Genomic DNA, 14,983 nt, shown 5'->3' on the forward strand with positions numbered 1-14,983 from the left:
GTTTCATTTTAGTTATTTAAAGCAGGATGTGAGATCATGATGATTGACAGTTGCCAACTAGCATCAGTTGGGACCAATGGGAGGAAGTTGTTGAAACTAGCGGCAACAGCGCAACATCCACAATTGTTTTTTTATTGGAAGATGACGACGTGAAGCAACAAAGTGACGACTACATGAGAAAACTGAACCAATTATAGACATTTGTGAACGTTTCAACAACAACGCCAACGGACAAATATTAGCATGCTAACAAGCTCAGGCTATAACATGTGTTTGGCTACTATTGAGAATAACTCACAAATGGAGCAATTAGCTACAGAGACCAGAAGAGTTTTTGTATCAGGCTGAAAACATGTTGTTTTTTTTTTGCTGTACAGTTTAACATGTAAGTCTATGAGGACTGACTCTGTTGCTGGTAATAGCATCTAATGGACATTAGCTGCAGAGACGCTCCCCTGAATGTTCGACCTGATTAGGAATCATCCTCCGGAGACCAAACGTTATGAATCTATACATTACAAACAGAGCACATTCTCACTGTGGTTCTCCTGTAACGAGAAATGATCCGTATGGTTTTTCTGTAATTCGGGTGAAGCCTAAACGATCTCCACAGATGGAGCGCAGAGAGGGAAGCGTTGGACCTAAGTCAGGACATGATTTTCACACGCCCACACACATAAACACACACACACACATACACAAATAACTAATTAATGCAAAGCCAACGAGAAAGAAAGGCAACGAGGGGCAACACAAAAAACAGAGACGACACAGAAATAACGTCTGTCAATATTATTTCTTTTTTGAATGAGACTTCATTGATTAAAGTCAAGTTATTTTAACGTCTCTCTGCAGGCGTTTGGAAGCCGACTTCAACAACTTGTAGACAAACGTGTGTCTTCCTAGGTTCCTACTCTCTCAACTTAAAATAGCTCTTCATAGGCTCTCAGCTAATAGTAGCTCTTCCTAGCCTCTAAGCTAATAGAAGCTCTTCTTAGCCTCCCAGCTAATATTAGTTCTTCCTAGCCTCTAAGCTAACAGTAGCTCTTCCTAGCCTCTAAGCTAATAGTAGCTCTTCCTAGCCTCCCAGCTAATAGTAGCTCTTCCTAGCCTCCCAGCTAAGAGTAGCTCTTCCTAGCCTCCCAGCTAAGAGTAATATTTCCTAGCCTCCCAGCTAATAGTAGCTCTTCCTAGCCTCCCAGCTAATAGTAGCTCTTCCTAGCCTCCCAGCTAAGAGTAATATTTCCTAGCCTCCCAGTTAATAGTAGCTCTTCCTAGCGTCTTGGCTAATAGTAGCTCTTCCTAGCCTCTAAGCTAATAGTAGCTCTTCCTAGCCTCCCAGCTAAGAGTAATATTTCCTAGGCTCTTAGCTAATAGTAGTTCTTCCTAGCGTCTTGGCTAATAGTAGCTCTTCCTAGCCTCTAAGCTAATAGTAGTTCTTCCTAGCCTCCCAGCTAAGAGTAATATTTCCTAGCCTCTAAGCTAATAGTAGTTCTTCCTAGCGTCTTGGCTAATAGTAGTGTTTCCCAGCCTCTAAGCTAATTGTAGCTCTTCCCGTCTTCCAAATCTACATCTGACTGTTCTCGTGATGTGATTAACCAACGGTTCATTAAAAAAAGGGAAAGATGTGGATGTTTAAACAGAATAATGCACCATTTCATCCATGCAATGTTTGTCTCCCCTTCGCTCGTTCTCTCGCCTCCACAAACCGCCTCCACAGTCAAATTGATTTACCTCCTGAAGGGGTTGCAGCGGCAGCGGCAGCGGCTGCAGCCGTGCAATTTATCTTACTCATTTATTTAATTTAGTGCCTGTTTCCATCAGGAAGCTCCTCGACCCTTCGTTTACGATTCAGTTCACAGAAAACGTGTTTATTCGTCAAAACTGTGCTAATGAGATGAAAGACTGCAGGGGCTGGAGGTCCCACACATGGAGGAGAAGAAGAAGGAGAAGAAGAAGGAGAAGAAGGAGAAGAAGAAGAAGAAGAAGAAGGAGGAGAAGGAGAAGAAGAAGGAGAAGAAGAAGGAGAAGAAGAAAAAGAAGAAGGAGGAGGAGAAGAAGAAGAAGAAGGAGGGTCCAGGGAATTTACCTGGCATCTGCTTCGCTGTAGTACTCTCTAGCTACGATATCCTCAAACAGCTCCCCTCCTGTCACCCTGAGGGAGACGGAGGTTAACATTTATTCATTTATTTATTTACATATATATGTGTGTGTGTGTGTGTGTGTGTGTGTGTGTGTGTGTGTAGAGAGAGAGAAAGAGGGAGGATGGAGAGAGAGGTATTCACACAAACACACACTGACAGGAGGGGGATGTCCTCATTAGGGGGAAACCCCGGCTGCAGGATTCACTTTGACTGGGTTGCCATGGAGACTGGCTCCGGTGCGGGGGAGTGTAAAGCCATGTGTGCACTAAAGTGGGAGCCGAGAGGATGGGGAGGGGAGGGCGGGGGGGAAGAGAGTAGGGGAGGGGAGGAGGTGTTATGTAATGGAATGAAGGAGGAGGGGGACGAAGAAGAAGAAGAAGAAGAAGGAATGAGCAGATGTAAAGGAAGGAGGAGAGGAAGGGTTGAGGAGACAGATGCAGTGGGGGGGAGTGGATGGGGGGGTGAGGATGGAGGACACTCACAGGTCAAAGAGGAGGTAGTGGAATCCTTCCTCAGAGATGCTGTCATGGAGACGAACTGGAAGAAAACAGAAACAATTATAAAACTAATTTCTTCTTCTTCGTTTTTCTTGTTATTGACTGAATGAATGAATGAATGACGATGGAGATTAATTTAACCTCCTCCTCATCATCACTAAAGTTCTGCAGTTAATTGATGTTTGGTGTTTGAACTCTGATCTAAGTCATCTGATCCGGTCTCCACGGTAACGGTTCATCCCTGATCACCGGTCACGTTGGAATGTAAACACATATATTTATGTTTTAACGTCTCACCGATGTTGGGATGTTTGAGCAGTCGGCAGATTCTGGCTTCTCTCTCCAGCTTCTGATGATCTACGAGAAACAACAAGAATAAATAGAGTTCGACGGGTTCAGCTCAGACAGTTTGAGACGAGGACGAGGACGAGGACGAGGACGAGGACGAGGACGAAGTGACCGCTGCCCCAGATGTTCCTTTAAATCCATTTAACAGAGAGGAAATGAGAAAGGAAGGAAAACAAGACCAACGGAAAGAAAGAAACAATGGAAGAAAGAAGAGAAACAAGAAGAAAGATGGAGGAGGAGGAGAAAACCTCCTTTCACCTTCATTCCTCGAGAGAAGAGAGAGAATAAAGTGATAGGAAACAAGAAGAGAGGAAACAAAGGAAGAGAGGTGGAAATAAGAAAGAGAGGAGAGGAAACAAGGGAAGACATGGAGAGAGAAAACAGAAGGAGAGGATACAAGGGAGGAAATGAAACGAGGACAGAAATAATAAAGGACGAGTGGAAACAAGAAGAGAGGAAGCGAGAGGAGAGTGGGAAGAGGAGAGGAAACAATGGCTGAAAGAGGAAGAATGGAAACAATAAGAAGGGAGGAATTAATAAGGGAGGAGAGGAAACAGAGAAGATGGAGAGAAGTAGGAAAGGAAACAAAAATAGAGGAAGCGAGAGGAGGAAGAGAGGAAACAAGAGAAGGTGGAAAAGGAGGAAAATGAAAAGGAGAATAAACTGGTTTAAGTGAAGCATCAGTTTTATCTGAACGACAGCTCATCTCATCTCGTGTCCTTTATTAATAAAGTCGTTCCTCCCTCGTCTCGTTTCACACCGATGTCACTATTCTTAGCTTCTTTCTGAAGCGTCTGCACATTATTTGATCTGGAGAAGAAGCTGCTGCTTCATCACAATTTGGACAGAATGAAAGTGTTTCTGGTTCTGAGATTGACGCCGAGTGTCTGGATCGTCGCTCCGCTCACCTCTGGCCGAGAGCTTTTTGGTGTTGATGATTTTGGCGGCGTACTCTTGGCCCGTGCAGAGTTTGACACAGCGGCGCACCACTGAAAAGGCTCCCCTGGGAAACAAGCAGAAAAACAAAAAAGGACGAGTCCGGGTCAGGAGGTAAATGAGCTTCGTCAGCAGGAAGACGGAGACTGAGCTCAGCCTTCACACGGACCTGATCTGAATGTCTGATCAGGGGAAAAGTTTTCAGTCCTCTCAGTCAATCAGAGTCAATCAGGAGGCGTCTGATCAGATCCACTCAAATACAAGGTCGTTTTCTCCTCATCTGTCAACCACAAACCAGCTTCAACCCTTAATGTGTCAGAAAGATGAGCGACTTAATCCAGCCCAATGTTTATCATCCAGTTATGTTTCTCATCTCATAACTTGTTTTGCATTTATATCTATGTAAACACTGTAAAAACCTCCTGAGACCTGAGCTTTGATTTGCTTTGCATTTATTTATTTATCTATTTTAAATTTCTCAGTTGGACCTAAGACGTATAAAAACTAAACATCATCTTCTAACAGGAAGAAGTAGTTTTTGAAAAAAACAACAACAATGTCCTCATACGTGGACACTGGGGTTATTATATAATTTATATTATAATAAAGTCACCAATGTGTGACAATATATAAAACTGTTTATTTTAATACCTGAACATGTTTTTTAAACAACCTAGAAATGTTAATAAGCATAAATAATTAACTTTTTCTGCCACTAGATGGCAGACTAAAGCGTCCACTTATGAGGACAATGGGTTTAAATGAAGCAGAATAAGCTGTAATAAAACCTAAAACTTAAAGTCCCCATATGAGGACGCAGGGTCTCAGGAGGTTAAATGCACCAAAAAAGTTCATTTTTGGACCAATAGACCATTAAGATATGAATACACCAGTCGTTTTTTATCTAAAAAATAGCGTAAACTGAGCCAAATTTGATCCATAGAGCAACTAAAACATTTTCAATGATCCAATAATACTTAGCAGGTCATATTTGACCCGTAGCATCACAGTTTCTTTTTTAGAGAAATGAAGCCATGAAGCCTCGTCCCCATAAAACCAAGGAAAATACACCTTGACACATTTTAACACAATATAAGGGTTAAACTTGTCTATAGTTGTAGAAAACAGCATCACACTCTAAAGATTGCACTTTTCATGCACTTTTATGGCACAACTTGTGACGCTAACATCCACATTTATTCAAATTTAGCATCTAAATCGGTGTCAAACCAAGAGTCAACAATGAACTCCTACATATCTCGCTCATGTTTCTCACCATCTCTACTGTTTTAACCTTAATTATCAATGAAATGAATGAAAACGATGATGAACCTGATGATTTATCAAATAACACAAAAACAAACGTTAGCAACTCAACCCAGTTGTGTTAAATCAGATCAATAAGAACTAGAAAAAGAAATGAAATAAATGTTGTATATATCTACCAGCGCCATCTTTTGCACAATTTTAACAGGTTTTAATGTAAAACCAATGATTGACAATGAGCCTAACTACCTGGGAAGCTATCTTGTTATCTTGCTAACACCATTAGCTTTACACAAATTAAGTTTGATTGGACAAAATTCCATTTTTGCATAATGCATAGTTAGCTCGCAGCAACATCCATGCCACACATGCATAGATCAACAAAAACCACGAACTGCTAAAAGTTCTTACTCAGTTTGACATTAGCTAGTTAGCTCTAAACGCACAGTGCGGCTAAAGCTAGCAGGTGTGACAGTTTTGTAGAAGTCCGACTATGAGAGTAAAAGTGTTGGACGGTTTATATTATTGTCCTCAAGGAGGTTTGTAAACACATTTTAACACGGACGAACTTGTTTTAGGTTTAGCCTCAAGTGGCCACTAGTGGAACTGCAGCCTTTAGCACTTTAACACCTGATTTGTTTATTGTTTAATAATTAAATCAATAAACTGGCGAAGTTTAAAAGGAGGAGGTGAGAGTTTCAGGGATCCTGTTTGTGTTCGGGAGGTTTTAGAGCCACGTTTGTTCATCACAACCCAGCGGAGACGGAACAGAAATAACCACCTCTGTCATTTCTAGGAGCTAATTTTATCTCACCTCAGTAGCGTTACACAACGAACTACTCACACTCCCCACAGAGCCCCCCCCCCCCCCCCCCCCCCCCACAGTCCCTGCATTGCATGAGCTCTTCAACACGCAAACAAACGACGAGGAGACGAGGTGAGTAATAAACCCGACGCTCGCTGACAGGTTCTCTTCAGGGCAGGTGGGAGTCAGGAGGGGGGGCGGGATGTGGCTCCAAAAACCTGGATTAGTTCAGCTCAGGCTGTAACACACTAATCAAGTCCCTCCATCTTTTCTTATTAGGAAAAAGTGCTGCTGAGAAGCAAATATGGCAGCTCACTCCTGACTATGGTAATAAAACAGAAGGTTAATTAAATAAATGGTGAATAGTTTCTGATTCTAGATCATTTTCCTCTTCATGTTTAAATCTGTGGCTTCTAGTTTGCTTTAAATTTATACTTGTATGTGTGTGTGTGTGTATATGTGTATGACGTTATGTTTATGTGTGTATGTGTGTGGGTTTTATTACCTATTTTTATTTGCATTTATTTATTTACTCATTTAATTATTTATTTAATTTGTTTATTTTTAATCCTGTTTTAATCCTCCCTCTCCTTTTCTCCATTTTTAGTAATTTATTTTGAAGTTATTTTATTTAGAATTTATTTATTTTTAACTTATTTAGTTATTTAGAATTTAGTTAACTTTCAATTACTTACTATTATTTTACTACTAATTACTATAATTTAATTTATAATTTAATTATTTGTTTTTAATTTACTTATTTACTTTTAATTTATTTTATTTTTATTTTTAATTTATTTTATTTTTTAATTTATTTTATTTTTAATTGATGTTTTTATGTACAATTTATTTATTATTTTTAATTTATTTATATTCAGTTATATAAAGTCATATGTCAGGAAATTTTTTGAAACATGTTTAAACAAATAAATCTGTCATTGCTTTTCTATAAAGTTTTACAACCGTGTTTTAGTTATTTAAATTAGTTATTTAGGGCTTGAATAAGACACTAAATGTCGCTCTGCCTTCACGTCTGCAGCACAGAACCCTGGAGAACAGCACAAAGTGGAACACAAGCAGAACCGCAGCAATAAGGCAACAAGGTTTTCACCCTCTACACAACTTATCACAGCAGCTCTGGACGTCCTCCCCCCAAAAAAACTCCAAAAACCAACATTCCCTCCTCCTCCTCCTCCTCCTCCTCCTCCTCCTCCTCCTCCTGGCTGTGGAATAAATGTTCCTGTGAGGCAAACATTGCAGAGAGAGATCCTCTCTACCCACGCACAACCTGACACAGAAGACACTGAGTCCATTCTGCATCATCTCCCACTGTGGCAGCTCTTCATCCGCTCTCCGTTAGTCTGCTCAGTATCAGCTGCCGCGTTTTATTCTTTAATCACAGGGCAACACCTCATTAGAGTCACAGCAGCAGCAGCAGCAGCAGCAGCAGCAGCGTTATTCTCTGACTTCTCCGCTAAGCTGATGATGAGGGAGCTTAATTCCAGCACATCAGCTTTTCCCCTCTGATATTAGGCCTGTTTGTCCCTAATTAGCCTTTGGCCAAAAGGAGGAGGAGGAGGAGGAGGAGGAGGAGGAGGAGGAGGAGGAGGGGGTTCCCAGAAGTGCTTTTTGGGCTCATGCAACCCCGTCCTCCTGCAGCTGATGTGATTCCTGTCACATCGTTTGGAGAAGTGTTCAGAGAAGAAGGTTTGGGTTCATCTTTTTTTTTTTTAGTTTTAAGCTCCAGAGCAGGTTTGTTTTGAAGGTGATGGAGCTGCATCCATCACCGCATCCCTCACGCTGCCACAGGCTGCAGGACGGAGGAGGAGGAGGAGGAGGAGGAGGAGGAGGAGGAGGAGGAGAGGGGGGTGGGAGGGGGTTCCAGGCTGCATGCAAGGCGGGAGACTCCGGATAACAAATGGAACGGCCGCTTACTTGCCGAGCTCCTCGTACAGCTGGTATTCATCCGTGAAACGCGTGCAAGTGGTCGCTGCCATGATGCCTCGCTCCTCGGAGTCCGGAGTGCTCGGTGCGTCTGTGGCTGCGGACAGGAGGAGCAGGAGCAGGAGCAGCAGGAGGAGGAGGAGGAGGAGGAGGAGGAGCAGCAGCAGCAGGAGGAGGAGGAGGAGGAAGACGAGGGGGGAAACCTCGGGCTCAGGCTCCGCCCACCTCAGACCCTCCGGGCGGCTCAGTGGTTCAGCTCGGAGCCGGCGGAGACGCACACGGTCCCCGGATCGGACGGGTCTGGGTCTGAGCCCGGAGAGGAGGAGGAGGAGGAGGAGGAGGAGGGAGAGGAGGAGGAGGAGGGACTCTTTAAATACCTCAGAGAGATGAGCACATGACGTGGTCCCTGGATGTGAAAATATAAGAAATATACATGAAAAAGACTTTAAAGCAGAAATGAAGCAGAGCAGGAAGTGATTATTATTATTATTATTATTATTATTATCATTATTATTATTATTATAAGGCGCTGACGCTGTGTGAGGCTATTTTTAGGGGAAACCCTCAGTCATCGATCTAAAACATCTGTGTAAGTTTTAACCAATAAATACACTTTACTCTATTTGAGTCACTCTATTTATTCTACTTTACATATTCTAAAGCAGTTTATGATATGTTACACACAGTATGTACTATTTTTACTATATATATATATATATATATATATATATATATATATACATATAATTGTATTTATTTGTTTGTTATGTATTTTCTAATGTGCACTGATGGTTTATATGTTTGACCAACAAAACCTACAGATTTTATACAAAAACTAAAATCACTGTTTTAATTCTGATCAATAAGGAACTAACAAACTATTTAAAACATTAAGAAAAGATGAGCAACACAAGTCTGAAATTTCTACATATTTTTTAATTTAATCGCTTAATACTGATCAAAGCTACGCTAACTTAGCTTAGCTGCAGTTTCAGAGTGGTTTCAATCTTAGGGAGGGTTAACTGTGTGAGGAATGCTAAGCTATGCTAACTTAGCAACAGGAAGTGATTTTTACTCCTTCATCTCGACGTTTTTCACCAAATTATAAGAAGATCAATTAATTAATATCAGCTTCATCTGTCACTAAACTATAAAAAACCTTTAAACACATTTTTTAAAAGTTCCACTCATCAGATGCATCAGATTTTTATTAACCTTCATAAAGTCTTTAATTATTAATTACTCTGATACCTAACAAATAATTATTTACTACTTATTAATATAGATTATAAAATGCAGTGTTAAGAAATGACTTATGCAAAAATTAATGTCATATTATTATTTTTTCTTAATAGTTTCTAATTAAAATAATGTTTGAATAAAAGCTTTTTAAAGTCACTATTAAACATCATAGTAACATAATAAATAACACGTTAAATAATACGTCTTAAAATCCTATAATCTTTCTCTTTAACATTTGTTTAATCATGTTTCTGTAACAGTAAGACCCACGATTAAACATGATGTAAATATAAAAAGAAAACATGATACAAGTGTGTTAAAAAATGATGAAGAGAAAAACCCAGAACTGATGTAGAAATATTATCATCCAGTAAAAATAATGAATGTATAATATTTCTATTTAAATAAAATCTATAGGACGTATTTCTGTTCTGTCTTTTATTTATTGTCTGGAGAATAAATTCACTGAGTCCAGATTCAAAGTCAAAGTTTATTTATTTATTTATCTGTATTTTTTTGCTTTTAACACGTTTTTATTCCAAACTTTTTTTATTTTTTGTGTTTGTTGAGGAGTCGGATCATCGGCTGTGACGTCGTCCAACAGGAGCAGAGATGAATAATGAACTGGAGCTTTTCTGGAAAATAAAAAACCTCCACGTTCAAAAAGAGTTTTTGGTTGAAGGTCTCAGAGGACGTCCGTCCGTCCCTCGTCCCTCGTCTCTCGTCCTTCGTCCTCCCGGACGCTGAGGCCAGAACCAGCAGAGACACAGACACAGCAGACGCATTAAATAAAATATTCTGTCCAGTTCCACAGTTTGACTCGGTTTGACTGCGTTTGTCCTCAGAACTGGACGGCGCTGGGAGGGATGTCAAACATGGACGGGTCGAACTGTTGTCCCCTGAAAGGAGACCCCTCCGCGTCCCAGCCCTTCTTCAGCATCTCGTGGACTTTCTGTGGAGACAACGACACAAACAGCTCAGAGACGGTTTCTGGAGACCAGGACCCAGAACTCAGCTCCACCAGGGGGACGGATCCAAGACCGACTCAGGGATACAGGCTTCATTCCTTCATTCATTCCTTCAGTCCTTCCTTCCTTCATTCTTTCCTTTCCTTCCTTCCTTCAGTCCTTCCTTCATTCATCCTTTCCTTTCCTTTCCTTCATTCCTTCATCCATACTTCATCCTTCCTTCCTTCCTTCATTCATTCCTTCCTTCCTTCCTTCATCCTTTCCTTCCTTCATCCTTTCCTTCCTTCATTCAGTCCTTCAGTCCTTCCTTCCTTCCTTCATTCCTTCATCCATCCTTCCTTCCTCCTTTCCTTCCTTCATCCTCCCTTCATCCATCCTTCCTTCCTTCCTTCTTTTCTTTCCTTCCTTACTTCCTTCATTCCTTCCTTCCTCCATCTTCCCTTCCTTCCTTCCTTCCTTCTTTCCTTCATCTTCCCTTCCTTCCTTCCTTCTTTTTTTTCCTTCCTGCCTTCCTTCCTTCCCTTAGCTTTCTTTCTTTGTCTCTATCCATCCTTCTTTTAGCTTCCTTATTTCCTTCCTTCCCTGTGTCCTTCCCTGTCTTTCCCTGTGTCCTTCCTTTCTTCCTTCCTTCCTTCCTTCCTTCATCCTCTCCTTTCATTTCCTTCCTTTCCTTCTCTTTTCTTCCTTCACTCAACTTCCTTCCTTCCTTCCTTCCTTCCTTGTCTTAGCTTTCTTTCTTCGTCTCTATCCATCCTTCTTTCAGCTCGTATTATTTCCTTCCTTCCCTGTGTCCTTCCTTCCTTCCTTCCTTCCATGTGTCCCTGGTTCTGGTCCAGTGGTAGGTAGAGATCCATCAGAGGCAGCAGCTGATACATTATTCTACTGACCACATGGTGGCGCTGCAGCTGATTCATTAATAAACGCCGTGTGACCGGAGGAACTCACCATCTCGTGACTCTGAGGTTTTCCCTGCAGTTTCTGGTTGTAGTCGAAGGTCAGTCTGTCCAGGACGGCGTGTTCGTCGTCGTCCACCGTCGCCATCGAGCGCTCGCGGTTAATCTGGTTGATGTCGATCTCCTTCTCTCCTTTCAGGACGGCGTTCCACCAAACCTCAGACGTCTTGTTGAGCGACAGCTGGAGGACAAAGACACGTCAGAACGTAAAAATACGACCAACTACAAAAAGGAATTACAGATTTCCTTAACACTCACGACGACGCAGGATCCAGGCTCCAGGCTCCACAGGGAGTTTTCCGTGTTGATCTTGTGCGTGAATTCTCCCTCCATCAGCGTTTTGTCTTCGGCTCCGTCCCTCACGCTGACTCTCACGCCGCCGGTCTGGAGGCTAACGCTAACCTGAGGACAGGACGAGCACAGCACAGGTCAGCGAGAGGACGGACGGACGGACGGATGGACGTCCTGGTCTGGTCTCAAATGTCCTGGAGTCCCTGTAGATTCATGACGTCTTTTCTAAAGTCCAGTGAATCTTTCTCTTTCTCTTTCTCCCCTCTGGAAGATTAGTCTCCAGGAAACTTTGCTTTTCTTTTAAACGTTCAGTGTCTTTTAAACCTGAGGATTCTGTTCAGTGGTTTTATTGTGATGACGTCCTATTACCTCCCACAACCAAACATCCACCAGTTACTGACTCACTTCAGTTTACTGTAGTTTTTTGCAGCTTTGACGTTAAAACAGAATAAGATGTTTTGATGCTACAGGGATGTGGTTCTGGTTTGGGTCCGGACACAGACCTGGGACGTCCCCTGTCCTCACCTGTCGGCCTTTAACCACGGTCTTGGGGACGGAGACCCGGACCTCCACGTCTGTGTAGTCCTGAGACCAGCTGTAGTTTTCCCTCACTGCTCCGTTGTAGCTGTCGGGGTCGGACTGAAACTTGTCCTGGCCTTTTCTGAAACACACAAAATTCACCCGTGATTTTCCAGGTGGAGCAGAGGACGGGAAGCGTCGGTGGATGTTACTCACTGTCCTGCTGCTGCCTGGTCTCCAGCGTCGCTGCTGTCGGGCTGAACGCCGCCCGTCGCCTCCGAGGCCGAAGCCGAAGCTGAAGCCGAAGCTGAAGCTGAAACATGGCCGCCGTCTGAGGCAGCGTTCTCCACGGGCCCCGTGCTCTGCTCCTCCTCCTCCTGCTCCTGCTGAGGATCGGAGGAGATCTCCAGCTCCTGAACGGCCGGAGGAGCCGCTCTGCTCTCCTCTCTCTTCTGCAGCTCGCTCAGCGCCCTCTGTCGGTCGTGCTCCGCCAGCTTCTCAAACAACTTAAACGACTGCAGACAGAGCAGAAGATGGACACGGATTAGCTACAGTGGCGTTAGCTTAGCATGACAGTGATGTTAGCTTAGCATGACAACTAAACGCTGGGTTTGTGTGGATTTAAGAAGATATTTACCTCATGGTTCAATCTTTCATCAAACCTTATGATCATTTACTTTAAGCTCGCTGCTACTTTTAGCTAAATTTAGCTAATAGATATAATATAGTAGTAGAAGAAGAACTTTAATTGTCTTTGCACATAAAGAACAAAATATCTACTCGTTGTATTGATTCTGTGCATCCATGAACCTGAGGCTTTTCTGTATTTAAACCATTATTATCAGTCATCTAGATGTTAAACCGACAGATAATGTTTAACTTTTATCAACCATATATATCATGACCATTTATCCTTTGGCTACTATACTGAACATTCATTTCATGCAGCTTTTACATTAGCATTAGCCAGTTAGCTCTATGGTTTAGACACTTGTCTCCAGTGTCCTATGCTCCATGAGGTGGAGCATAGGACACTGGTAGGAGACCTGGTTCCAGGTAAACTACCTCCTCATGAATGTGGACAAGACCAAGGAGCTGGAGTCCTTGTGAACAAGAGACTGGACTGGAGGGACAGCAGCGATGCTGTGGACGAGAAAGACGTTTTTCCACCAGTCTGTGGTTTGTTGGAGGAGTAGTAGCAGCTAAAAACACAACAGTAGGATCAACCTATTGATCTGAAAGGCTGGAGATGTGATCGTTGGGGAGTTGGAGACGTTTGTCTCAGTGAGGGACAGGAGGACACTGGACAAACTGCTCTCCATTATGGACAATCTGTCCCACTTCTCCCACAGACTGATCCAGCTACAGGACGTTATTCATATAAAAACAACTTCTCACGTTTCTGCAACAGACGACTCCAAGTTATTCATGTTAATGCACATTATTAATCCTTATTATCATTCCTATGTATATATTATATTATATCTATATTTATTTTTATGTGTAACTGAGCTACTGTGACCAAGCAGTGAATGATTAAAGTCTGCGCCTAGATATTAAAATCACAGCATGTAGCAGGAAGCTTTTAGTTAAAAAAACAAAGAAAAAACACTGGTAACATTTACTTTTTATTAAACCTTATGATCCTTTTAACTAAAGGTTTTTTATAGTCTTATAGTTTTATCTCGTGACTCTTTGGACTAAATAATTTCCCTGTGGGGAACGTTTAGGTGTTATTATTAAACTCTATATTAACCACAATACTTATGTTGCCATTACTTTCTAACTATTTTACATCTAATTTGGACTCTGCCTTGTTTAAAATATATATCTTTCATGTTTTATTTCCATATATAGGCTCGTCCATCTCTCCTGCAAACAATGTGAATGTTGGTTAAAATAAAGACTTATCTTAACAAAAAACATTAGCTAACATTTAACTCTTGTATTATCATGAATAAATCTTTATCAGTTAACTTTTATACTGTTTACATCTAGAAAGCAACAACACATGCAAAGGTTTCACAGCTAATTATCACAGTTATAATCTGAGGAGCCTGTTGCCATGACACCCACGAACCTTCAGCACCATCTTCTCCGCCACCCCCGGGGGGAAGCCCATCTTGTCGGTGGGGCCCGACAGGAGCCGGTAGAAGTCCGTCTTGCGGTACAGGAACCCAAAATAGACCTGGAGAAACTCCTGGATGTTTCCAACGTGCTGCAGGATCCCGAGCAGCGCGTTGTCGTAAATCTCCGTCATCTCCAGTGGCGACGCCATAGCAGCTTTTGAACGTCCGCCCCTTAATCCAGCGAACTTCTTTTAAAAGTAGCCCAGAGGACACCTACGGCACAGAAACTACCAGACTTTGTCCAGAAATATCACCACAAAAACAAGAGGGACGTTCCGCCGCGACTGTTTTCCTCCTTCCTGGTCCACTGAGACATTTCCGGTGCGTTTATTTCAGAATAAGAGCACGAGCTTCGACTGTCACCAAGATGTGAAAATATAATTCAAAAACACTAATAGTAGCAAAAAAAAGGGATTATAGAATAAAATGTTGTAATTTAACATGCATCTTATTCACACAGTTGCTTTAAAATATTGTAAATTACGTTTACAATTTATATTTTATTTTATTCTTGTTATACGTTGATACCTACATTTTTTTTTTATTTTTTTTACTTTGTGTGCAATTATTACTGTTTCCACTGTAGTACTTTTTTTTTTATTACTGGGTGCGGGTACAACAATTTCACTGTGCATTGTACTATGTTTTAACTGTGCATGTGCCAATTAAAACCTGTCTTATCATATAAAGAGAAAATAGTAATTATATATATTGAGATAGATAGACAGAATAATAATAATAATAATAATGAGTTGATCAAGCTAAAAACAAGTAAATAATTGAAATAAATAAATAATTCCCACTTTTAAGAAGGTTTAACATTTAAACGTACATTTAAAGTTTAAATAAACATTCCCGCGGGATTTTTTTCTATTTAAATATTTACACATATTTTATTTAACTTTAGTTCTTTTAAATTAGTAACAAAGTTGCGTGTGATA

General features: G+C 41.5%; 2 protein-coding genes across 9 annotated transcripts in view; both read right to left on the reverse strand.

The window, feature by feature from the left end:
* Window positions 1-8,295, reverse strand: part of LOC124996584 (calcium/calmodulin-dependent protein kinase type II subunit beta) — a 31,376-nt gene extending 23,081 nt beyond the window's left edge. For 4 of the 8 annotated variants that reach the window (XM_047569763.1, XM_047569760.1, XM_047569758.1 and 1 more), the window contains exons 1-5: window positions 7,932-8,293; window positions 3,898-3,992; window positions 2,939-2,998; window positions 2,627-2,681; window positions 2,090-2,155 (exon numbers count right to left, since the gene is read on the reverse strand). In XM_047569763.1, coding sequence (XP_047425719.1) covers window positions 2,090-2,155; window positions 2,627-2,681; window positions 2,939-2,998; window positions 3,898-3,992; window positions 7,932-7,993 — 338 coding nt within the window. In that variant the 5' untranslated portion in view covers window positions 7,994-8,293. Of the gene's footprint in view, window positions 1-2,089; window positions 2,156-2,626; window positions 2,682-2,938; window positions 2,999-3,897; window positions 3,993-7,931 lie in introns of all 8 variants that reach the window. The other 4 variants (XM_047569762.1, XM_047569759.1, XM_047569757.1 and 1 more) reach the window with 2 other exon arrangements.
* A 1,363-nt stretch (window positions 8,296-9,658) lies between these two features.
* On the reverse strand, window positions 9,659-14,357 carry nudcd3 (NudC domain containing 3). The gene is made up of 6 exons (XM_047569857.1): window positions 13,994-14,357; window positions 12,130-12,428; window positions 11,920-12,055; window positions 11,362-11,505; window positions 11,096-11,284; window positions 9,659-10,134 (listed from the first exon to the last, which is right to left on the reverse strand). Exons 1-6 carry the CDS (start codon window positions 14,189-14,191, stop codon window positions 10,024-10,026), a joined length of 1,077 nt encoding a protein of 358 aa, XP_047425813.1. The 5' UTR covers window positions 14,192-14,357; the 3' UTR covers window positions 9,659-10,023.
* Window positions 14,358-14,983: the final 626 nt, after the last annotated feature.

This window comes from Mugil cephalus, chromosome 19, assembly GCF_022458985.1.
Source record: "Mugil cephalus isolate CIBA_MC_2020 chromosome 19, CIBA_Mcephalus_1.1, whole genome shotgun sequence".
In the NCBI taxonomy this organism is placed as follows: Eukaryota; Metazoa; Chordata; class Actinopteri; order Mugiliformes; family Mugilidae; genus Mugil; species Mugil cephalus.